General features: G+C 52.3%; 3 protein-coding genes across 9 annotated transcripts in view; 2 read left to right on the forward strand and 1 right to left on the reverse strand.

The window, feature by feature from the left end:
• The first annotated feature begins 1,646 nt into the window (after nucleotides 1-1,646).
• Dmac2 (distal membrane arm assembly component 2) lies at nucleotides 1,647-9,358 on the forward strand. 5 transcript variants are annotated; one of them, XM_006988045.4, is made up of 6 exons: nucleotides 1,647-1,704; nucleotides 3,082-3,275; nucleotides 4,566-4,646; nucleotides 6,664-6,800; nucleotides 6,881-7,046; nucleotides 8,465-9,358. In XM_006988045.4, exons 1-6 carry the CDS (start codon nucleotides 1,687-1,689, stop codon nucleotides 8,640-8,642), a joined length of 774 nt encoding a protein of 257 aa, XP_006988107.3. In that variant the 5' UTR covers nucleotides 1,647-1,686; the 3' UTR covers nucleotides 8,643-9,358. The 5 variants fall into 5 exon arrangements, with proteins under 5 accessions (XP_006988107.3, XP_006988108.3, XP_006988105.1 ...); XM_006988046.4 differs by having other exon boundaries at nucleotides 6,884-7,046; XM_006988043.4 differs by having other exon boundaries at nucleotides 1,677-1,967.
• A 3,387-nt stretch (nucleotides 9,359-12,745) lies between these two features.
• On the forward strand, nucleotides 12,746-14,586 carry B3gnt8 (UDP-GlcNAc:betaGal beta-1,3-N-acetylglucosaminyltransferase 8). 3 transcript variants are annotated; one of them, XM_042272865.2, is made up of 2 exons: nucleotides 12,746-12,850; nucleotides 13,248-14,586. In XM_042272865.2, the coding sequence occupies exon 2, from the start codon at nucleotides 13,280-13,282 to the stop codon at nucleotides 14,447-14,449; it is 1,170 nt and encodes a 389-aa protein (XP_042128799.1). In that variant the 5' UTR covers nucleotides 12,746-12,850; nucleotides 13,248-13,279; the 3' UTR covers nucleotides 14,450-14,586. The 3 variants fall into 3 exon arrangements, with proteins under 3 accessions (XP_042128799.1, XP_015862041.1, XP_042128792.1); XM_016006555.3 differs by having other exon boundaries at nucleotides 12,758-12,896; XM_042272858.2 differs by having other exon boundaries at nucleotides 12,763-12,892.
• A 521-nt stretch (nucleotides 14,587-15,107) lies between these two features.
• Bckdha (branched chain keto acid dehydrogenase E1 subunit alpha) overlaps nucleotides 15,108-23,362 on the reverse strand; it is a 29,118-nt gene continuing 20,863 nt past the window's right edge. Inside the window, exons 5-9 of the mRNA XM_006988040.4 lie at nucleotides 18,529-18,690; nucleotides 16,817-17,023; nucleotides 16,523-16,664; nucleotides 16,185-16,356; nucleotides 15,108-15,616 (exon numbers count right to left, since the gene is read on the reverse strand). Coding sequence (XP_006988102.1) covers nucleotides 15,446-15,616; nucleotides 16,185-16,356; nucleotides 16,523-16,664; nucleotides 16,817-17,023; nucleotides 18,529-18,690 — 854 coding nt within the window. The 3' untranslated portion in view covers nucleotides 15,108-15,445. The remainder of the gene's footprint in view (nucleotides 15,617-16,184; nucleotides 16,357-16,522; nucleotides 16,665-16,816; nucleotides 17,024-18,528; nucleotides 18,691-23,362) is intronic.

The raw sequence follows: 23,362 nt of genomic DNA on the forward strand, positions 1-23,362 counted from the left end.
GTGGCTCTATGCCCCGGCTACTCCCTAACATACCACCTATTTTTTTCTACTTCTTTTGTTGTTGTTGTTTTGTTTTGTTTTTGAAGACAGGGTTTCTCTGTGTAGCTTTGGAGCCTGTCCTGGAACTCGCTTGGTAGCCCAGGCTGGCCTCGAACTCACAGAGATCTGCCTGGCTCTGCCTCCCGAGTGCTGGGATTAAAGGCGTGCGCCACCACCGCCCGGCTATCTTTAGTTTTTTCATTCAGTGTTTATCCATCCTCTTTCTAGAATGACAACTCCCTGAGAAAGGGGCTCTCAGGACTCACTGTGAGAGCTCAGTAAACACTTGTGAATGAATGAATGACTGTAGCCACCAAGACTTCACATTTGGAGGCTGGGCAAGTGGCTCCGTTGATAAAGAGCTTGCCTAGCATTCAGAAGGCCCTAGGTTTGTTCCCATTACTTCATAAATGTCTGACCACAGCACACACATGCCCACACTCATAAACACATCAATATAACTTTTTAATTAAAAAAATAAAGTTCAAGGCAGCCTAACATGCATGAGAAAGATCCTGTGTAAGAAATAACCCTCTTAGCCAGGCAGTGGTAGCACACTCACGCCTTTAATCCCAGCACTCAGAAGGCAGAGGCAGGCAGATCTCTGTGAGTGCAAGGCCAGCCTCAGCCACAGAGCAAGTTCCAAGGGGGAGAGAGAGAGAGAGAGAGAGAGAGAGAGAGAGAGAGAGAGATGTGAATTCCAAACTTAAGTCAGTCTCTTACACTGAATTCTAACCTGGCCACCCACCTCACCTTTCCATTGCCCTTTAAAAAAAAAAAACAAGTGACAGCAGCTGGGTTGAAAGCTTCCTGGCAATTAGGAGCACTGACTGCTCTTCCAGAAGACCTGGATTCAATTCCCAGCACACACATGGTGACTGGCAACTCCAATTCCAGGGATCCAATGTCCTCTTCTGGTCTTCAAGGTATTGCACACACGTGGTGTAGACATACATGCAGGCAAACACTCACACACATATCAAATAAAGTTTAAAAATCCAATTATAATAGGGCCAGCGAGATAGCTCCGTGGGTTAAGGTGCTTGTCGTGCAAGCTAGGAGACCTAAATTCGCTTCCTGGACCCATGTTCTGTTCATCTCTACAGGTGCACCATGAGATGTGAGCGTGCATACACACACAATAATAAATATTAAAATAATAATTGAATAAAAAAAGGAATAAAATGGAAAGGAAATGACATGACAGCTCCTAGGTATGGTAAAGGAGAAAGTTTATTGTAGATATGTGGGAGAGCACAGCCAGAGGCAGAGACAGGACCAGACTGAGCTGGGCCAAGTGGAAAGAGGGGGAGGGGAAGGGAGCGGAGAGAAAGGGGAACCAGGTGCAGCAGCCAAGAGGGCACAGGCACAAAAGGGAAGGACAAACAATCAAGAGAATTGTGACCACAGTCAGGAAAAGAAGCTCCCTAAGAGGAAAGACCGCCTCCTCCCTCTTTAGAGGGTGTGAAGACTCCGTTTTAAAGAAAGGGTGCTCTGAATACCCTAACAGGATTAAAAAGTGTATGCGCCTTTAAAAGGCGGGCTTTAAAAAAAATGGAGGGGCGTGGCCACAAGAAAAGTAGTTCGTGTCTGAGCCAGGTGTTAAGCAGAAAATTCCCGCCCCTTCTGCTTACGTCATCCAGCAAGATGGCGGCGTCCAGGGCGGTAGGTGACCGCGGCGCCTGGAGCCCTTGAACTATAGTTCACTTTGCAGCTCCGTCCTCGAACCCACGGTCAGCCTGCGGGAACAGAGCGTCTCCTGCCGGGCCTCGCCCTGGGGACACCGAGAGGGTCTCGGGCCGCGCTGGGCGGAGGCTTGGTAGAAAAACCTAAGGATGAGAGCGGACTGGCCAATTAGAGGAATAGGGCGGCTCATCCTGGGCGAGCGGCTAGAATCGGACCTGGAATGGGATTTGAGCGAGTGCAGAGTTAAGGATACTTTTGCGCGAAATTCCTAGAGAATTTAAGGATCTCGTAGTACCAGCATTTGGGATTGCAGAGTCAAGGGCGTCATCAGGAGTTAGTCCTTTTATGTATCGAGTTGGAGGCCAGGCAGGGCAACATAAAATCCTGTCGGTAAATAAATAAGTAAACCTTAATAGAAAATGGAAGGACACGGTGTGCAGGTTGGAACCAGGTAGTGAATATGGAGTTCTGAGGAAGAACCTGAGGGAAATTCATAGAACTTCCAATAGTCGTTGAATTGGAGAATGTAGTAAGTGGTAGAGTGCTTTGTTGATACTCATTGTTTTGGGTTCCACCCCGGCACTACTTCTAAAAGTGAAGGTTACATGGACGAGATGGAGGGGCAGCAAAGAAATTAGTCATTCAGCAAGACCCTAGGGAGAGCTGGTTAGAACTTGGGCTGGGGAAATGGTTCATTGTTAAAGCATATGCCCTTAATGCATGAGCACCAGAGTTAGTAAGAGCCGTTCATGGCAGACCACTTGTAATCCCAGCACTCTGAAGGTGGAAAAAGTTCATTCCTCTAAATACATACATTTAGAGAGAGAGAGAAGGACAACTGAGAAAGAACCTGGCTTCGACTCTGGCTTCCCTACACAGGCACATTAGTGCATGGACATCCACACATTCGAATAGACATGCACATGAATGCATAGTGCATACATATGTCCTCCCCCCACCCCAAAAAATGAATTGATGAGAAATTAAGGTATAATGGAGTTTTTTGGGGGGAGGGGTAAGGATTTGAGGGGAAATTAGAAGATCTTGAGAAAACCAAGACTGGTTGCACTAAGGAAAGAATTTATGGTTGGTTAAATGGAAGAATTTGGAGAAATGTTTGGAATCCCAAAGGTAAGAATTGAGGAAGTGGACATGCTGGGGGTTGACCACAGTGCATTGTGCATATTAAATAGGGACTCTAGCCCTGAGCTACACCCCAAAATTGGGGGATTTTGCCAGAAGGATTTCAGAAGACTTAGGAAGCACAGGGGTGAGATTAAAGGTCATGTTGTAAGACTTGGGGGTGGAATCGACCTCCAGGCTCACCCCTAGTCCTTTCCCTCTCCCGTTCTCCAGTTTCTGCGCCTGGGTGCCCGAGAATGGAATGGGAGAGCCAAGGGCATCCATAGCAAGAGTGAGTCGGCGACCCCAGACAGCAATCAGAAGAGACGGACGCTGTTACAGTTCCTCTCAGACCACTTCCATGACATCCAGGCTCTGAGAGAGTATCTGCTCCAGAAGCAGGTATCAAAAGTGAACCGGAAGAATCGGTGAGAACCTGTGGCTGGCCAGACCTCCCAACCAGAGCCCCGACTGCTAGCATTACCAACTCACATCTTCATCTCAGCCCACCCCTTCTCTGAGACTCTGCTTGTATAGGCTCTTCACCACCAGCCCTGCTTAGGGGCTAAGCTGGCTTCTCAGACATATGTGACTGAAACACAAATCTCTCACATCTCCCTTTTAAAAGAAATCTTACTCTCAAGCTATCGCCATCTAAAGAATGCCATTGGCGATCCGGTTGCTAAGGATGAATTTGAAGGCATCTTCTCTGTCTTCTCTCTGCCTTCACGTCTAGTCTTATCAGTTGCTAGAGGATTCTCAGTGTCGGTTCCCACCACTTCACTGTGTGTGACCTGCCGTGATACCTTTCATTTTAAGATTAGTGTCTTGGTCACCATGGCCAAGGCAGCTTTTAAAAGAAAGCATTTAAATGGGGAATTGCTTACAATTTCAGAGGGTTAGTCTATGACCATCAGGATGGGAGCATGGCAGCAGGCTGGCATGGCACTGGAACAGTAGCAGAGATCCATAAGTTGCAAGCCTAGAGAGAGAGCATGAGACTGGGCCTGGCATGAGATTATGAAATCTCAAAGCCCACCCCCAATGACACACTTCTTCCAAGAAGGCCACACCTCCTAATCCTTTCCAAATAGTTCCACCAACTGGGGACCAAACATTCAGACATATGCGCCTATGGGGGCCATTCTTATTCAGACCACCACAGTTATCACATTTGTTCCCTACAGCTGGAGTTCCAGGTGGTTGTGAGCCATTGGATGTGGGGGTGCTGGGAATCCAGCTGAATACTCTGCAAGAGCAGCAAGTGCCCTCAACTGAGCCGAGCCATCTCCAGCCTCATTTTTTGTTTTGTTTTGTTATTGAGGGAGTCTCTCATAGCTCAGCCTGGCTGGCCTTGAGCCCTGATCCTCCTGATTCTATCTCCTATGTATGCCATACCTGGCTGAGAAGCGGTCTTTAACATCTGCCCTACATGAGTCTCCACTGTCAGGCTGCCCCTGATTGATCTTCAATTCAGAACTGGTACTCTGCGATTTGCAGTTACTTCTTGCTTTGTTATCTCTCTCCCTCTACCAGGTGGTTTAACAGAGGCCAAGACAGTTGTGTGCTCTGTCCATTGTAATCCCAGGACACAGCACTGAATAGGCATTCAGGTTTGCAGCAAGGCTAGTCAATAGCCTGTAATCCTGCTGTCCCTGACAGAACTGGCACACAGTGAGAGGCCCCAGGCTTCACCTTTGTTCTCATTTTCTCCGCAGATCCTTCACTAACACCCAGGAGAAATATGGCCCATATGTCACAGGTGCCCTCTTCATCCTGAAGCAGGGAGGCGCAGTGAAGTATGACAGCTATGGTGACAGGGTGTGGGAGGGTGGAGCATCTCTGCTGTCTAGTGACCGTGTGTGAGGGGGACTTGTTCGTGGACTTCAGTTTGTCATTTATAAAATGAGGTGGTGTGCAGAGCTGAGGAGAAGGCTCTGTTGGGAAAGTGCTTGTTATGTATACATGAGGACATGAGTCCAGCACCCCTATAAAAGTCAGGCATGGTGGGGTACACCTTAATCCCAGTGCTGAGGGAGTAAGACAGGTCGATCCCTGAGGCTCTCTGGCTGGCCAGGCAGCCTAGCCTGACTGGCAAGCTCTGGGTGAGCGATTCTGTCTCAAAACGTATGGTGGAAAAGCAACTGATAGTGACGCCCAACATCAACCACCAGCTTACATGCATGCACACTTGTACGCATGCACAAAGATATACAAATACATACACACAAACAAATTTTAAATTAACAACCAGCCTTTAATCCCAGCATGTGAGGGCAGAGGCAGGTGGCTCTTTGTGAGTTCTAGGCCAACCATGGCTATATCTTAAGACTCTCTCTTAAAAAAATAATTAAGAAGCCGGGCGGTGGTGGCGCATGCCTTTAATCCCAGCACTCGGGAGGCAGAGGCAGGTGGATCTCTGTGAGTTTGAGGCCAGCCTGGTCTACAAAGTGAGTTCCAAGAAAGGTGCAAAACTACACAGAGAAACCCTGTCTCGAAAAACAAAAAACAAAAATTAAAAATTATATACAGCTGGGCATGGTGGCACACGCTTTAATCCCAGCACTTGGGAGGCAGAGGCAGAGGGAGTTTGAGGCCAGCCTGGTCTACAGAGTGAGTAAGTCCCAGGCCAGCCAGAGCTACATATTGTGACCCTGTCTCAAACACACAGCATCAATGAATGAATGATGTATGGTAATGAATGATGTATGGTATTGCTAATACAGGGTATGCTTTGAAGACTGGGATTTCAGTCTAAACGGCTGTCATGAGGTATAACATCTCAGTGCTCAGTCACACCAAGCAGCTAGCTGGGTGATGTGCAAAGCCTTGATCCCAGCTACTCTTGATGAGTTCAGAGTCAGCCTGGGCTACACAGCAAAACCCTACCTCAAGTGTTTTTCTGCTTGGTATTATGTCAAACTCCTCTAAGCCCAACTCTGGGGAGAGAAAGGAGGGTGGATCGAGTATCTCCTAGCCAGGCGTGGTGGCACATGCTTTATATCCCAGCATTGGAGCCTGAAGCAGAAGAGTTAGAAATTGTAGGCCAGAGACCCAAGACCCTGCAAAAAAAAAAAAAAAACCAAAACCTCTTTCTTTATCCTTTCTCTCTTTTTAAAATATATATTTTTTAACATTTAGTATATGGGGGTGTGCTTTTGCCACTGTGTGTGTGTGGCGGTCAGAGGACAACTTGACAGTTAGTTCTCTTCTACCATGGGGGCCCTGAGGAACTAACTGGCTGTTGCCCTTGACAGCAGGCATCTTTATCCACTAAGCCATCTCTCATCAGATCCCTGGATATTTTGTTTTGTTTTCTTCTTTCTGGAAAAATACGCAGTTTCTATGGGCTTTATCTACTCCTACCTTGTTTGAGCACTTCCGCCAACTCCTTAGGATCAGATGTGTGTCTGAAAACAGCCGTCAGCAAGGACTCCTGAATGTAGCTCTGTGTGTGTGTGCGTGTGCGTGTGTGTGTGTGTGTGGAGAGAGAGAGAGAGAGAGAGAGAGAGAGAGAGAGAGAGAGAGAATGAATGAATGAATGCTGCGCGTGCACGTGAGGGGGGTTGGCAGGGTCTCCCTCTGCAGCCCAGGCTGGCTCTGAATTCCCAATGCTCCTGTCTCAGCCTCTCAAACGCTGGGCTTCCAGACATGCAGCCGTGCCCACCCCAGTTCTTGGCTCTGATGTTGAGCAGTATCCGGGGCTCCTAGTGCCCTGTGTGAAGGGATGATAAGGGTGCCGACCTGCTCCCGCTGCCAGGGTGACCACATAGGAAGCCAGGCAGTGCCACTCACCCACCCCACTCTTCATTCTAGGTTTCAGGACAAGGAGTGGATCCGGCCAAATGACCGTGGCCATTTTCCTACTGAGTTCATGAAGTTCCAGGAGGTACCTGTGGAGGCTGTGGATGCCAGTGGCTGTGCCATCAACTACCAGGGCATGAGTAACCTTTGTAAGTAGACCAGAGTGGGTGGATTTCCCTTCGGTGTTGGGCTCCAGAAAGGCCCCTGGTGCCACCCGCCTCTCATCCAGCAGTGCCCCTGAAGGAACTGCGGTCTCTGTCGCTGCAGCGCTGCCCCAATGTGGATGACTGGTGCCTCAGCCGCCTCTACCTACTGGCTAACTCCCTGCAGGAGCTCTCGCTGGCCGGATGCCCCCGAGTCTCAGAACGGGGTCTTGCCTGCCTCCACCACCTCCAGTAAGATCTCTGCTCAGGCTGGCCCTGTGCCAGCTGAGCTGGGAGGGGATCCTAGGTGCTCCTAGCCATCTGCCTCCCTGTCATGATCTAGTACCTGTGGTAGGCGAGCACAGCTGAGCATTCTGTGTCTTTAGAAGAAAGAAGTGACTCCTGAGTTTGCTTCCTTTATGTATGGATGGAAACTCAGTGGTAGTTACACTATTGCAGGAGAATAGAAGCCAGAGAAATATTTAAAGTCAGCAATAAATTTCACATATTTAGATAGCTGTAAAGTTTAATGGAGGGCTAGGGGTGTGGTTCATTGGTAGAGCCCCTGCCTAGAATCCCCCAGTGAGGGGCTGGGGGTGTGACTCAGTGGTAGAGCCCCTGCCTAGAATCCCCCAGTGAGGGGCAGGGGGTGTGGCTCAGTGGTAGAGCCCCTGCCTAGAATCCCCCAGTGAGGGGCTGGGGGTGTGGCTCAGTGGTAGAGCCCCTGCCTAGAATCCCCAGTGAGGAGCTGGGGTGTGGCTCAGTGGTAGAGCCCCTGCCTAGAATCCCCCAGTGAGGGGCTGGGGGTGTGGCTCAGTGGTAGAGCCCCTGCCTAGAATACCCCAGTGAGGGGCTGGGGGTGTGGCTCAGTGGTAGAGCCCCTGCCTAGAATCCCCCAGTGAGGGGCTGGGGGTGTGGCTCAGTGGTAGAGCCCCTGCCTAGAATACCCCAGTGAGGGGCTGGGGGTGTGGCTCAGTGGTAGAGCCCCTGCCTAGACTTCCTCAGTTGAGGGGCTGGGAATATGGCAGAGCTAGTGTTTGCTTAGATTGTACCAGTAAGGGGTTAGGGGTGTGGGTAAGCAATAGAATGTGTGAAGCCCTGGGTTCTATCCTTAGCATGTGCACACACACATACACACACATACACACAACAGAGAGAGAGAGAGAGAGAGAGAGAGAGAGAGAGAGAGAGAGAGAGAGAGAGAGAGAGAGAATAAAGAGAAACTATCTGTTGAAATTGGGGTCAGCTCAAGCTGGGCGGTGGTGGCGCACGCCTTTAATCCCAGCACTCAGGAAGCAGAGATAGGTGATGTTTGTGAGTTCAAGGCTAGCCTGGTCTACAGAGTGAGATCCAGGAAAGGCACAAAGCTACACAGAGAAACCCTGTCTCAAAAAACCAAAAAAAAAAGAAAGAAAAGATGCCGGGCGGTGGTGGCGCAAGCCTTTAATCCCAGCACTCGGGAGGCAGAGCCAGGCGGATCTCTGTGAGTTTGAGGCCAGCCTGGGCTTCCAAGTGAGCTCCAGGAAAGGCGCAAAACTACACAGAGAAACCCTGTCTCGAAAAACCAAAAAAAAAAAAAAAAGAAAAGAAAAGAAATTGGGGTCAGAACCCACCCTCTACATACACACACACACACACCAGTCTCACATCTGTCCTTCTTACCTCTTCAGGAACCTCCAAAGGCTGGACATCTCAGACCTCCCTGCTGTGTCCCACCCAGGCCTCATTCAGATCCTGGTAGAAGAGATGTTGCCCCATTGTGAGGTCCTTGGTGCTGACTGGGCCCAGGGCCTGAAGCTGGAGCCAGACCAGCAGCCTCAGGACACATCTAGCCCAGGCTCTCCCTAGCCTGTAGTCCCACTCTTGCAGGATCTTGTGAGGCTCTGAGGAGTGTGATGTCTTCTCACTCTGGCTTCCAGTGGGGTTCATTCAACAGGAGCATTGGCAAATAAGAAGGCTGAGTCAGGGTTTTGACTGGTGTTTGCCTGCAGCTGGCAAACAGCTGGCACCATGGCAGACAGCCCTCCATGCACAGCTGCTCACAGCTCTACGGTTTCTCATTATCCCTGTTTGTCAAGAACATTCCCCCAAACTGTCCACATGCATGTCCCCAGCAACTGTGGCCGACATGAGATACTGCTGGCGCTTTACAGTGGTCGGTTCCTCCTTGTGCAGGGTTGGTCAGCACTACAGGTGGCCAGCATCCTTGGCCCACATTCATTAAAGGCCAGCAGTACCCCAAGCCCCATGGCATCACCCATTGATTTACTGACTTGTCGAATGTGGTTTCCCTGCTCTGTGAAAATGTGAGCTGAGCGGCTGGGAAAATGTTTTCTTCAGCTGGCACAACAGACTTTGTCAGTAGAGGGCGCTGGAGATAACCCAGAGGGATGGCCAGGACTGCATGGAGCTTAAAGTGGTTTTCCAGCTCCCAGATTGCGGGTGGTTGGCACCCCTGTTGTCTGTGAATGACTCCTGGTGTCCATGTTACCAGTGACTGTCATGACTCTAATACACCATACAAGTGTATGATTCTTTATATTAAACTTTCCCTGTTCGCATTACCCTGTGGCATTTCCTCCTAACTGGATCCAGATGGCACTGGATGCATAATTCTGGAGATGAAGATTCAAAATGGATTTGGGAGGGCTGGGACTTTGGACATGAGCATAGCAGTAAGCTCCTTGCTAGGAAAAAAAAAAAAAAAAGATGTCAAAGATCCTGACATGCAGGGCATCCCAGTGGATGCCGACAAGCTGCCAGTTGTAACATGTGCCCGTGGCTGCTGTGCTGACAGCTGTGGCCACAAGGATGGTTTGGATGCTGGGATTTTGGGGAACACAGTTGAGTGCTCAGAGGTGTGTGTGTAGCCAGTCTGAGAACTTAAGAACTCTGTGATAGCCCCAGAAGTTCATTCTTGGAATAGAGTTGGACTCAAGAGTCATCAGGACTTGACCCCTGCCCCTAGCCACTTCAAGGCTCTTTTGCCAATACAAGGAGCTAGCAGAACTATCTGGTGATGACCTCATCTGGTCCCTGGCTTTGAAAGGAGTGCCCACTATTCTTTAAAGATTTATTTTGTAGCTGGAGTTATCTCCAGTCCCCCGAGGCCTGCAGCCACTCAGACCCACATAAACACACAGACGCTTATATTATTTAAACTGTTTGGCCTAATGGCTCGGGCTTCTTGCTATCTAGTTCTTATATCTTAAATTAACCCATTTCTGTTAATCTATAAGTTGCCACATGGCTTGTGGCTTACTGGTACTTTACACCTTGCTTCTCATGGCGGGGCTGGTAGCATCCTGACTCAGCCTTCCACTTCCCAGAATTCTTCTCTCTCTTTGTCCCGCCTATACTTCCTGCCTGGCTACTGGCCAATCAGCACTTTATTTACTAACCAATCAGAGCAACACATTCACAGCATACAGAAAGGCACCCCCAGCATTATTTACTTATTTTTATGCGCATGGAAGTTAAGTGCACATGTGTGCAGTGCCCATAGTAGCCAGAAGAGGGCACTGGAGTCTCTGGAGTTGGAATTACAGGTAGTTGTGAGCTCTGGTATAGGTGCCAGGAATTGAGCCTGGGTCCTCTGCAAGAGCAACAGTTGCTCTTAACTGCTGAGCCATCCCTCCAGCCCCATGTGTCCATTATTCATAAGACTTCAGAAAGCACTCAGGAGGCAGGAGACAGGCAAATCAGACATGTCTACATAGCAAGTTCCAGGCCAGCCAGAGCTACAGTGTGAGACCCTATCTCAAAAATAATTAAAAAGAGACTCAAGCGAGTCCTCTACTGCTAACAAAGCCATAAACCCTAGGATCAAATCCACTTGCTTCAGAGGGAGGGGGGCCTACTAGGCGCCTACTGATAAGAACAAGACACCAGCTGGGGTAACATCGCTCAGTGGCAGCATACACAAGGCCCTAGGTTCAACACTCAGTAGTTCCCCAAAAACCAATATCCCTGCACTAGGGAAGCTGAAGCCAGAGGATTACAAGGAAAACAAGATGGAAAGAAAGAAGGCAAGTAAGGGCTGTGTAGTTAAGAACACTGACTGCTCTTGCAGAGGACCCAGGTTTGACTCCCAGCACCCACAGGGCAGTTCACAACTGTCTGTAACCCCAGTTCAAGGGGATCCGATGCCCTCTTCTGGTCTCCACAGGCATCATGCATGCAACTGATGCACAGACATATTATGCGGGCAAGACACCCATGTGAGAAAGAAAAAGGGGATTGGGGATTTTGTTCAGTAGTAGAGTGTTTACATAGCAAGCACAAGGCCCTGGGTTCGGTCCTCAGCTCTGAAAAACAAAAAAAAGAAAAGAAAAAAAAGATAACTTGAAATTTGTATAAGTAGAAACCTGGAAGTGTGTAGAGTATATAGTGAAGATACTTGGGCCAAATCTGCTGAACAGGTGTGCTTTTCAGAGCTAATGAGTTATCCTGTGCCACAGAGATGGTCTGGCTAGTTGGTTGGCTGACTGGAACATGGACCCAACTGTACCCTACAGTTAATAAAGCTGAGAAATTAGAAATTGCCTGTCTTGACATGGGAGCAGATAATGAAAACACCCCGAACTATGGCCCTCAAAAGTAGTCAGCCACGGCCCCTTTGTTACTCAGTCCCATGTTCTTGTTAATCATGGCTTTCCATTTGAGCCCTCCTGGTTCCAACAGCTGGGTGGCTCCTCCCGGTTGGACCCAGGCTGCACTCGGCAACCAGCACTGCTTTCTTCCCTGGAGACTATAAGGCCCAGGGAGGATGATGCTACAGTCACAGAGCCTCGGTGCCCTGGAGGGAGATGAGCCAGGACAGCTGAGGCCTTAACAGGCCTCTCCCATGGCCCTGGGCTGGGGTGGGCTTGGCCCTGCCTGGCTCTTGGCTATCTTCCCCACTCTAGCTCTTACTTATTCCATTAGCATTCACCATTTCCTCCCCACTGTCTTCCTCCATCTGTTCCCATGGGCTCCATTATTCAAACTTGGAGGGAGGAAATCAGGGCTGGAGAGATAACAGACTCTGGCGCTGGTACACTGGGTTCCTGTTATATCTGTACAGTCCTCCAAACCAGGTAGGCTGCAAGGGGTCAGCCCGGGCTCGGGGTTGGGGAGAGGGCTGCATCCCACTGTCCGTCCCCGGAGATGTGGGAAGGCCCCACCTGCTGGCCTCCCCAGACTGCAGGCACAGCTTCAACAACAGAGGCCCTAGGGCAGGGATGTAAACACAGTCAGAAACCCTCCTGCCCCAGGGGTGGGGCGGAAAGCTCACAGCATCACAGGGCGGGGCGCCTCCCGTCTGGATGGAGGTGGTAGGCTAGTAGTGGCTCATGCACAAGTTGGAGGAGGTGCGCACCCCTAGCTGGAGGCTCTCAGTGCACCTCACTTTACCACCTTTTATTGCTCTCCTTGCTTACCCCCTCTCCCTAGTCCGTCTTTCTTCTCTGGGTCCTCCTGGGCTCCGCTGACTCTTCTCCTGCCACCTGTGAGTCTTTCTCTCTCCTGCCTTACCCTTTCTCTGCTCTGCTAGTTGCCTGCCAAGATCTCTCAGGGTTTCTCTACTTGACGTCCCTCCACCCCCTCGCGGCCCCTGCAGACATCCCCTCCCCCACCCCGGCACGCAGCAGTCACGACGCCTCCTGGCGGTGGCCTCGAACCAGCCCCTTGGCCTCTCTTCTCTTTCCCCTTTGGGACCCAGACTGCCCCTGGATCACTCTAGCCACCCGGCCTGGACCTCCCCTTCCCTGGAATTCTCCCCTAGGCCATCGTAGAGTCCGGGTCCACAGCACTGGCCACACCTGCACCTTTCCCGAGGTCTCACCAGAAAGCCAGCCCTAACTCGCCAGGGCGCGCGTCTCCCCGTCTGCCTCCCCTTCCCGGCCCCGCCCCGACTCCTCCCAGCCCCTGGGGCCCTCCCGCCTCCTCCCCTCCCGTCCGCCCCTCCAGACTCCAGCGCGGGCTGGGCAGGCAGCCTGAGGACAGCTGCGAGCAGGGAGTCCGGGCAAGGCTTGACCCGAGGACACTCCTAGAACTGGCGGAAGCCGAACCCAGAGGTACCCGGGGCCCCGGGCCCTTGGTTGGGGTTACTGGAGGAGGTAGGTAGGTTTCCAAGAAGGTAAAAGGGGTTTCCCCGGGGCGCTGGGACTTATGGGGAGACAGAAGAGTGGAGGGAAAGGGGTAGGAATGGCGTTGAAGCGATACTACATATAGATCAACACCTTGACTCCAAGAAAGGGCAAGAATAGGACGCGGATGGGGGCTCAGTCTAGGATAACGTGACAGTTCGGTACTGCAGGCCAGGCAGTCTAGGGTCAGGGTCTCAGAAGCCATTACCAGTTGGGCGGGACTGGGTAAACCCCAGGATGCTTGTGTAGGTTCAGCTGGGTGGGCCCTCTTTGGAGGGTCACCCTGCACCCTAAAGACCTCTGTGGCTCTTTGTGATTCTTGCAGCCCCACTGGTGGCCTTTTCCCTGGGCCGGGTCATGCGTTGCCGCAAGTGCCAGCTCTGCCTGTCAGCACTGCTCACACTCCTGGGCCTCAAAGTATACATCGAGTGGACATCTGAGTCCTGGCTTAACAAGGCTGAACCCCGGGGCACCCTGCTCAGTCCCACACCACCCATCGCTGAGCCCACTCTGCCCATCAACCTCTCAGCACGCCTGGGTCAGACTGGCCCACTGTCCTTGGCTTACTGGAACCAGCAGCAGCGGCATCTGCGAGTCCTGCCCAGTACAGACTGCCAGACTTGGGGGACTGTTGCTGCCTCAGAGATCTTGGACTTCTTTATGTACCCCCAGGACCTCCAGCGCTTCTTGCTATCAGCAGCCTGTAGGAGCTTCCCACTATGGCTGCCTGCAGGGGGAGGCAACCCAGTGGCCAGCTGCTCTAATAAGGATGTCCCCTACCTGCTCCTGGCTGTCAAGTCAGAACCAGGACACTTTGCAGCACGCCAGGCTGTGAGAGAGACCTGGGGCAGTGCAGCCGCTGGGACCCGGTTGCTCTTCCTGCTGGGGTCCCCATTAGGAATGGGGGGTCCTGACCTAAGATCACTGGTAACATGGGAGAGCCAGCACTATGGTGACCTGCTGCTCTGGGACTTCCTGGATGTTCCCTACAACCGGACACTCAAAGACCTGCTGCTGCTGACCTGGCTGAGCCGCCACTGCCCCGACGTGAATTTTGTCCTGCAGGTGCAGGATGATGCCTTTGTGCATGTCCCTGCCCTGCTGGAGCACCTACAGGCACTGCCGCCCACCTGGGCCCGCAGCCTCTACCTGGGGGAGGTCTTCACCCAGGCCAAGCCGCTCCGCAAGCCTGGAGGACCCTTCTATGTGCCGAAGACCTTCTTTGAAGGTGACTACCCAGCCTACGCAAGTGGAGGTGGCTATGTCATCTCGGGACGCCTGGTGCCCTGGCTGTTGCAGGCAGCAACCCGTGTGGTACCTTTTCCCTTTGATGATGTCTACACTGGCTTCTGCTTCCGTGCCCTGGGCTTAGTGCCCCGTGCCCATCCAGGGTTCCTCACAGCCTGGCCAGCAGACCGCACCAGGGACCCCTGCAAAATACGAGGCCTGCTGCTGGTGCATCCAGTCAGCCCCCAGGACACCATTAGGCTCTGGAAACACCTGTGGGGCCCCGAGCTCCAGTGCTGAGCCTCAGAGACAAGCTAGGGTGGGGGTGTTAAGGGTCTTGTGCCCCTCCTCAACCCTCCCTAGTCAAGAACTGGGTAGCAGACAAGGTGGTAGACTGTGCCCGTTCTTTCTCATTTTGAAAACTATGTTCTCCCTACTCTGAGGCCAGGAGTTATTTTTTCATATGTGGGACCCCTGCAGGGAAGGCAGATGCTGTTGTACCCTAACCTTCACACTGGACACTCCCTGGACACTTTGCTGGACAGCAGGCTTGTACAAGCCTGTGGGAGAGTTCTGGAGGGCCCATGTGCCAAAGCTGCCTTCCAGTTTGGCAAAGTTTATAGAAGTAGGTATCTCTAAGCCTTTAGCTTTTCTGCCTAAAGCCAGGCTATCCCCAAAGGCTGGTGTGGCAGTCTAGGCTATCCCCAAAGGCTGGTGTGGTGGTCTACTCCTATAATCCCAGAACTCAGAGGCTAAAGCGGGAAGATCACAAATTCCAGGCCAAACTGGGCTACACAGTGAGATCTGTCACAAAAAAAAACAGCACCAGCACCACCACCACCACCACCCCGCAAACCAAATCAGTCACGCTGGCCTCTCCCCTCCCCTCCATATGCCCCCTCACACACATACCCCAGCCCCCAAACTTGAGAAGACAGAAACCAGGGGAAGCAGAAGGTCAAAGGCAGGACCACAGTTTATTCACTCTGATGACCAGCTCATACTCTGGGCAAGATCCAGGGCCACCTGCCCAGAGGGTCTTGCCTGGCCTGGGTCCCACCTCTAAAAGGCACTGTAACAGGTGAAGGGGGTGATGGGGCCTCAGTAATAGCTGCAAACATTGTGCCCCAGTGAAGTAGCCTGGAGGAGCAGGAATGGGGAGTGGGAGTCACCCCATGACTGTTTGCAGCGCCACCCTGGCCACTGAGCATGTTAGCAGCACTGACTAGGGAGGGCAGCATCCTGCCAGCACCCCTGCTCCACTCAGAGCAGGACCACCTCAGGGGGGCTAGGGCCTCACTTGTCAAAGTGGTCCAGGGGGTAGTGCTCCCCATAGGTCTGCAGATGTCGTGCCAGGGACTCCTGCTGCCTGCGGAGCTGGGCGGGCATCTCCTGGTACACGTCGGAGAAGAGCAGGTTTGGGTTGGGCTTTAGCTTCCGCTCAGCCTGTTCAAAGGCCTCCATCACCTGGGAGACACAGGGGGGTAAGAAGTGGCTGTCCCCTTCCCCTTGCCCTCTCCCATGGTCCAGCCTCTCCCCTCTGAGGCCTCAGCCTGGAATTAGCCAACACTCCAGACCCACAGCTCTGGCCTGCAGGGGACCTGGCACTGTATTGAGCAGCTCTACAATGAGGGAACAGGAGTAGAGGATTGGGGCAGAGAAGGGAAGGACGACTCCTCAGGATGATGCAGTCAGGGCTGAGCCAGTACCTACAGTGCAGCCTGAGGCCAGACCACCTGATCTCAGTGCACAAAGGAGGGACACTAGCTCTAGCCACAGCCCAGGTGGGGCCCTCCCACTTCCCATACCCTGGGAACTTAAAGATGAAGACACTGGCAGATGACCTGCCCTGGGTTCCACTCTGAAGGCTCACTGAGGCCATATGGTCCAGGCAGCTTAGTTCCAGGGGCCACTTATGGGGACTAGTTTACCTGGGTCAGTGCGAGCACCCAGGTCTTGCACTCCCATCCTCCCAGGGTTCTCCCTGTGTAGGAGCCAGTGGAGCACATACCCTGGGGCTCCAAGGGGCCCTCACCTTCTTCCGTGACTGCTTCCTCCAGGCCTTCTCCTGCTCCTCATCCCACCAACCCTGGCTCAGCAGATATAGCCTCAGCCTGGAGATTGGGTGGTCCTGCTTGTCCCAGTAATTGACCTCGTCCACCGAACGGTATGCTGAGCTGTCATCACTGGTGCTGTGGTGCCCAATCCTGCTCAGAGGAGATGTGGATCAGCTGGTAGTAGGGCCAGAAAAGGACTGAGAAATGATGTAAAGCAAGGGGGGAATGCAGTATGGGTGACAAGGCTGTGTTTGGGGGACACGGACAAAGGGCTGGCCAGAGCTGTGGGTTGCAGTGATGGAAGTGAGACAGGCACCTGTAGGTCATGGCCTCAATGAGGAAGGGTTGGTTCTCAGCCACAGCCCGCCGTCGGGCCTCCTTGGTGGCATTGTACACTGCAAACACATCGTTGCCGTCCACACGGATTGACAGGATGCCATACCCAGGGCCTCGAGCCGCTGCAGGGACAGAGGGGTACCAGTCAGGCCTCAGGGAGAAGAAGGGGAGGAGGAGAGTGAAGCGTGCTCATTTGCTGCCTCCGGTGCCCCTTCTCTGTCAGATACCATGGGAAGAGAGCGGGGAGGAGAGCTGGTGGGAGCAGGGTCCTTACCAATGCCATCCCCGCGGTACTGCTCGGAGGTTGGTGTGGAGATGGCATAGCCATTGTTCCGGCAGAAGAAGATGATAGGACACTCCAGGGTGGCAGCAAAGTTGAAGCCGGCATGGGCATCCCCTTCACTGGCTGCCCCCTCACCGAAGTAACAGATCACGATCCGGTTGGCATTGGCCCGCTTGGCAGCATAGGCTGCCCCCACCGCTGCATGGAAAGAGGGAATGAACAGGAATAAGCAGCCACACACAGATGCACGCACACACACACACAGCTCCAGGATTGGGAAAGTTGTCACCAGGTACCGAGGGCCTACCCACCATAGCCTTCTCCCTCACAGCTGACTGGAGTGCCATCCTTCCATCTGCATCCTCCCTGACTCCTGTCTGCCATGTTTACGTCTACACCACCTTCAAAGGACAGCCAGACCTGGGCCTTCCCCACCAGGGTCAAGCTACCAGCAGTAATCTTAATTACTGAGTAGCCCACACTGCCCCTTAATCTGTCATCCAAAGGACAGCTAAGGATCTTACAGTGTGAGTCTGGCAGATTCCTTCCTAACTCTGGGCTCTCAGGCCAAAGTCCCTGCAATAGGCAAGGCTACCGGGCCCCACCTGCTCTGTATGCCCCACCCCACCCCACCCTGCAACCCTTAGTTCCCTGGTCTGGTCATAATTAAACACATGACTGCCTCATGGAGCCCACATAGCTTCCTTCCACACTGCTTCTAGCCTATCATTAATTACCCATGATGCCTCTTACACTGCCCCCCAACAGACACTGCTCTGTCCTGGCTTTCCTAGTACCTACATGAAGCCCTCCTGGTACTGCCTCTTCACTCTTTCCTACCAGTCTCCCCCAACCCAACATCATTATCAACAGGACTAACAATTGTCTCTCTTGTTCAGAAAGCCTAGGGTGACACACGGCACATGGTGGCCATTCCATATATCTGTTGACTGAGGGACCCCAGGGCGCCATAATGGAAGATGAGGCCAACGCCAGCTCCTAGAGAGCTCTGCCACACAACTCTCTCCCAAGAGGCCTGCAGACTCACAAGCCACACAGCTACTGTGACACACACTTCCCATCAGACTCTGGGTACAGGGGCCACAAGAGAGCCAATCCTTGGTTTGTGTGTTGTGTGGGCACAGGTCCAGCATCCTGGCAGTCTCTGTAGTATGTCAGGGGCCTCGGGGCCCCTACAGCATGCTCTGGGGAGTCTACCTGGCTCTGAGAACCAAGGCTAGCAGGGGCAGGGTAGAACTTGGGCTCTGTAATCACTAGAACTCATGAGTAAATTCCTGCCCTCCTCCCTACCACAAGACCCTAGTAAGTCACTTCCTTCTTCAACTTCAACTTCCTGTTCTTTGTAACAGCTACAGCAATACGTGCTAGCATTTACCCCCACAGCAACTGACAGTGCCATTTGACAGTCTGAGCGTGGCAATGAGACAGTTCCTGGTCCTGCTGGCTTGGAGAGGAGGAGAATCAAAAGGAACAGCAGGAGTCTGGGAAATCCAGTGTGGCTGCGATGACTCAGGGCTGCTGGATGAGATGGGACACCATGGGCCCTCCTCTGAGAGGTCCCTGGAAAGCCCTATACACATGTGAGGCTCTAATGGCAGCACCCAACAGTAGGCTAGAGAAGGCCCGGGCCCACACACAGAGGTGTGTCATGGGTTCGGCATGCATGAGGCACATGTCCTCACCCTGAGGGATCTGCGTGGCCAGTGGAGAGGAGATGGTGACGAAGTGGCGCTCCTTGCAGCCATAGTGAACGGGCATCTGGCGCCCCTTGCCTGGGTCATTCACGTTGCCGTAGCACTGGGCCATGAACAGTTCCAGAGGGTAGTCCCGGTACATGAGCACACCTGGCAGGAGGAGGCAGCTGTGAGCCTGGTAAGCAGTGCACTGGAGGAGTGTCAGACCCAGCAGTGGGCAACCTGCACCAGCCCCTTCCTCCCAAGACCTTCCTACCAAGACCAACACAGCAGGTCAGTGTGGTAGGGCAGGCCTGTGAGACCAGCACTCGGAGGCTAAGGCAGGAGGAATGTAAACTGGAGGTTGGCCGGGGCTACGTAGCAAGATGATGTCTTGAATTAAACAAATAAACAATAAGGAAGAACCAGATTATAGCAGGTAGGCAAACTCAGGGGCTCACAAGGACAGGCAGGTGCCACCCATATGACCTATCCCAAGAGAGACTTACGTTTGGCCCGGAGAACTCCTCTCGGTCACTGTCAGTAAGAGGTGATTGATTCAACACGTTAGCATCTCCCTAAGCTCGTCTTTGAATGGGTTCAACTGAATTTTGCATATGACAGGGCTGCATTGCACAGAAAATGGCAGACAAGGTCTTTCCTTTTTTTTGTTGTGTTTTTTTGTTTTGTTTTGTTTTGTTGAGGCAGGGTTTCTCTGTGTAGCCCTGCCTGTCCTAGAACTTGCTCTGTAGACCAGGCTGGCCTCGAACTCACAGAGATCTGCCTGCCTCTGCCTCCTGGGTGCTGGGATTAAAGGTGTGTGCCACCACCACCGCCCAGCTCGAGGTCTTTTTTGTAAGAACCTGGTTTCGGCCTTCAGAGCACATGGTCAGTGGGGAAAGAACCATCAGACCATTCTATTTGTGGCTTTAAGAAAATTATTTGGAGCCAGGCAGTGGTGACACACACCTTTAATCCCAGCACTCCAGAGGCAAAGCCAGATGGATCTCTGAGTTCGAGGCCAGCTTGGTCTACAGAGCAAGATCCAGGACAGGCACCAAAACTATACAGAGAAACCCTGTCTCGAAAAACAACAAAAAAAATTATTTGGTAATTTTATATATGAGTACAGTGCATTTAGGTCATGCCAACACCTCCAACCCCTCACCCTGATCCCTACTCTTTCTGGGACACCCTCCCCCTTCCTGCTTCCAACTTCATGTTATTTTCTTTTCCCAAAGAACTCACTGGCCATGCATGGTGGAGCATGCCTTTAATCCCTCCACTGGGAAGCAGAGACAGGAAACCTCAGAGAGTTCAAGGCCAGCCTGGTCTACACATTGAGATGCTGTCTCAATAAATATCATAAAACAAAAATAATTTGGCCAGGGCGGTGGAAGCGCACACCTTTAATCCCAGCACTCAGGAGGCGGAGGCAGGTGGATCTCTGTGAGTTTGAGGCCAGCCTGGTCTACAGAGTGAGATCCAGGAAAGGCGCAAAGCTACACAGAGAAACCCTGTCTCTTGAAAACGCAAAAACAAAAGAAACAAAAAAAATTCAATGAGACCCTATGTGCTACCCCTCTGCTCACAGATATAGGGCACCATCCACTGGCATTTGGACCACAACACTGGGGGGGGGATGCCCCCCCTTCCCTGGGAGGGCTATTAAACCCCCCCCCCATTCCTTCTTTTTTACAGTGCTGGACATGGAACTCACCTCAGGCAGGCATGCCAGCAAATAAATAGTCTACCACTGGTACAGCCCCACCCTAAGAATTTTTTTTCCCAATGAGAAATAGTGAGATTTGTTTCTTGAACTAATGCATCTCCTTTAAGTACAGGCCACCAAGTCACACATGCACAGACAGGAAAAGCCTGTCTATTCACAGAAATAAAATCTTTTCTTCAATAAAAGCCCTGCTGGACCCCAGACCACCATCAAAGGGACTCTGTCTGCTAAGTCAGAGGACTGGAGGTGTGGAGGTTTGAAAGAAAATGACCCCCAAAGGGAGTGGCACTTATTAGAAGGTGTGGCTTTGTTGGAGTAGGTGTGGCCTTGTTGGAGAAAGTGTGTCACTGTGGAGGCGGGCTTTGAGGTCTCATATATGTTCAAACCTTGCTCAGTGTCTCAATCCACTTCCTACTGTCTGCATATCAAGATATAGCCAGCAGCATGTCTGTCTGTGTGCTGCCAAGTTCCCACCATGATGATAATGGACTAAACATCTGAAAATGTAAGCCAGCCCAATTAAATGTTTTTCCTTTATAAGAGTTGCCGTGGTCATGGTGTCTCTTCACAGCAATAGAAACCTTAAGACAGAGGGGTCTGTGATTGCTTCAGGACAAGCTGGGACTCTCTCAACATCACTAAAAGGGACCCCCAACTACCTTGGTGCAACACTGTGGGACATGATGTCCTATGGTCCCCCAGGGCCTGAGCTCACACAGGAGCATCTTCCTGACACTCTGTGGTCCCTGGAGCCTGAACTGTCAGGTGGCTGGTGCTGACCTTTCCCAACCCTTTACTACAGAGTTGTTCTTCATATGAAAAGTTAATGGGGCTGGGCGTGGTGGCTCACTGCCACTTGGGAGGCAGAGGCAGGCAGAGCTCTGTGAGTTCAAGGCCAGCCTGGTCTACAAAGCTAGTTCCAGACCAGCCATGGCTACATAGTGAGACTTTGTCTAAAAACAAAAGAAAGTTAGTGGGATCACATGACAAACAGCTTGTTTTTCTTGAGACTGGTCATACTATGTAGCCCTAGCTGTCCTGGAACTCACTATGTAGATCAGGCTGGCTTCGCAGAGATCTGCCTGCCTCTACTTCCCAAGTGCTGTGATTAAAGAAAGGTGTGTGCCACCACACCCAGCTGATCTGAACTTTCTATGTAGGCTAGGCTGGCCTTGAATTTGTGGCAGTCCTCCAGCCTCTGCTTCCTTGTGGTGGAATTATAAGTGTGCACTACTCTGCCTGGCTTTTTTGAGAGTGGCTATGTAGCCCAGGTTAGCCTTGAAGTGGAGATCCTCTTGCTTCTGCTTCCTCACGTGCCACCATACCTGGTCTTTGAGGTCATCTGTCACATCTTTGAATGGGCACTATAAATCTGCCAAGGTCTGGCTACACTACATGGACAATTATGGAGGAGGAACTCTGGCCGAGGAGGAAGTGGGCCTTGAGACTAGCCCAGGAACCTACAAGACATAGGCGCTGGGCTTCTACACGACAGTCACAGCAGGGGTGAGAAAGGGTGTTCATACAGAGTCCCAGGCTTGGGTGGGTGGGGCTCAGTGGTAAAGTGCCTGCCTGGTGTGTGTGAGGAGGCCCTAGGCTCCATCTCCATCGCCACCAAACAAACAAAACCTACAGTTTTGGCTGCACACAGCACCCAGGTGAGTCTGACCTGCACCAGGGACTGCAGGTCCTATGGGACCTACTGCTTTGCCTCAGCACCTGCTGCTGCTTCCCAGTCCTGAGCAACACCGCTCCCTGTCACCACCCCAGTTGGGAATGTCCCACATGGTCATGGGAGGGCAGCCAGGGAGACAAACAGAGAAGGCTGTCACTGGGTCAGACTTCAGTGAAGAGGACTCACTCGGTCCTACCCCTTGGGAGGCAGATGGCCCGGGGCCCTGGGACCTCACTCAGTCCCTGCTGCTTGCTTGCCTGGCTTTCACGATTAACAAGGACAACTGCCTCACTGGCTGGGAAAGGGACCTCCACAAGTCACCCAATCCAGGCCAGCCCTGGCTCCAGAGTGCCCATGATCTGCTGCAAGGGGACAAGACAAAGCTCCAACGTGTTCGGGAACTTGCCCTCCCAGAAACCAGAGAGAGCCACTTGCTGCTCTGAGTCCTCTCTTCTCCCCATATCATAGTTGGTTATTATGGGGTCTGCTGTTTTTAAGGGTTCTTGCTATGTAGTTCAGATGGGCATCAAACTTGCAGTCTTCCTGCCTCAGCTTCCCGAGGACTGGGATTACAAGCACATGCTACCATGCCAGGCTTCTCCAGCTCCCAGTGAGAAGCAGCTCAACACAACAGGTGTGCTGTGAAGCAGGAGATGGGTGGCCGCACTCCTCTTCCTGCACTGTTGCCTCCACATACACAAGAGCTTACAGGTCCCCAGTGCCTTGGAAACCTGGGTTTCCTTGCTCATGATGCCAAGCCTCAACCATCATAGGCTGTATGTCCTAACCCAGTACAAGAGGGGCTGGTACTGCAGGGCCTGGTCCATCTACAGACTATGCCTGACTTATCAGAGGAGGCCTCTGGACAGTCATCCTAGCCTACCCGACTTCTGAAAAGCTGTCCCTGGGAATGGCTCTAATAACAAGGGCCTATAACTCCAAGTGCTCAGCCTATACCAGGCTCTTCTCAGCAGCCAGCTGGAGCTACCACCTCCTTATCAACAGGACAGCATGGCTAGGCAACTTGCCCAAGATGTGGCAGGCCTACCAAGGCTCTAGACTTGCCTGGATGATCCCACCAGAGGCAGCTTAGTTGCAGGACCCCAAGCAACCACATTTCTGGGCTCAGCAAGCCTCTCACTCAGCCCCCACTGGTAGAGTCTAGGTAGGCACTATACTGCCAGGAACATCCCCAGCTCCCAAAGAGGCTCTTGCCTTATTCTCTGTTCCTTCCTCTCACTCCGCATCCATCTCTCTTGTCAAAAATAAGATCCACACTGCACTCAGAACCTTCCCGCTACTCCTGCTTCCTAGGGAACATAGCACCTCAGGAGAGTCCACAAGTGCCCTGCACTGGGTAGGCAGGTGTCCACAGAGTGTGCCATGCCCTAGCCACGCCTGATCCCCAGCAACCTTCTAGCAACCATTCACTTCAT

The sequence above is a fragment of the Peromyscus maniculatus genome, chromosome 1 (assembly GCF_049852395.1).
Source record: "Peromyscus maniculatus bairdii isolate BWxNUB_F1_BW_parent chromosome 1, HU_Pman_BW_mat_3.1, whole genome shotgun sequence".
Taxonomy (NCBI): Eukaryota; Metazoa; Chordata; class Mammalia; order Rodentia; family Cricetidae; genus Peromyscus; species Peromyscus maniculatus.

What these genes read in the sequence shown, in the direction of transcription:
- B3gnt8 (XM_042272865.2), top strand. Translation starts at nt 13,280, where the DNA reads ATGCGTTGCCGCAAGTGCCAGCTCTGCCTGTCAGCACTGCTCACACTC.
- Dmac2 (XM_006988043.4), top strand. Translation starts at nt 1,875, where the DNA reads ATGAGAGCGGACTGGCCAATTAGAGGAATAGGGCGGCTCATCCTGGGC. An exon ending in GGGATTTGAGCGAGTGCAGA is followed by an intron (nt 1,968 to 3,081) that starts GTTAAGGATACT and finishes CCCGTTCTCCAG; the next exon opens with TTTCTGCGCCTGGGTGCCCG. An exon ending in AAGCAGGGAGGCGCAGTGAA is followed by an intron (nt 4,647 to 6,663) that starts GTATGACAGCTA and finishes TCTTCATTCTAG; the next exon opens with GTTTCAGGACAAGGAGTGGA.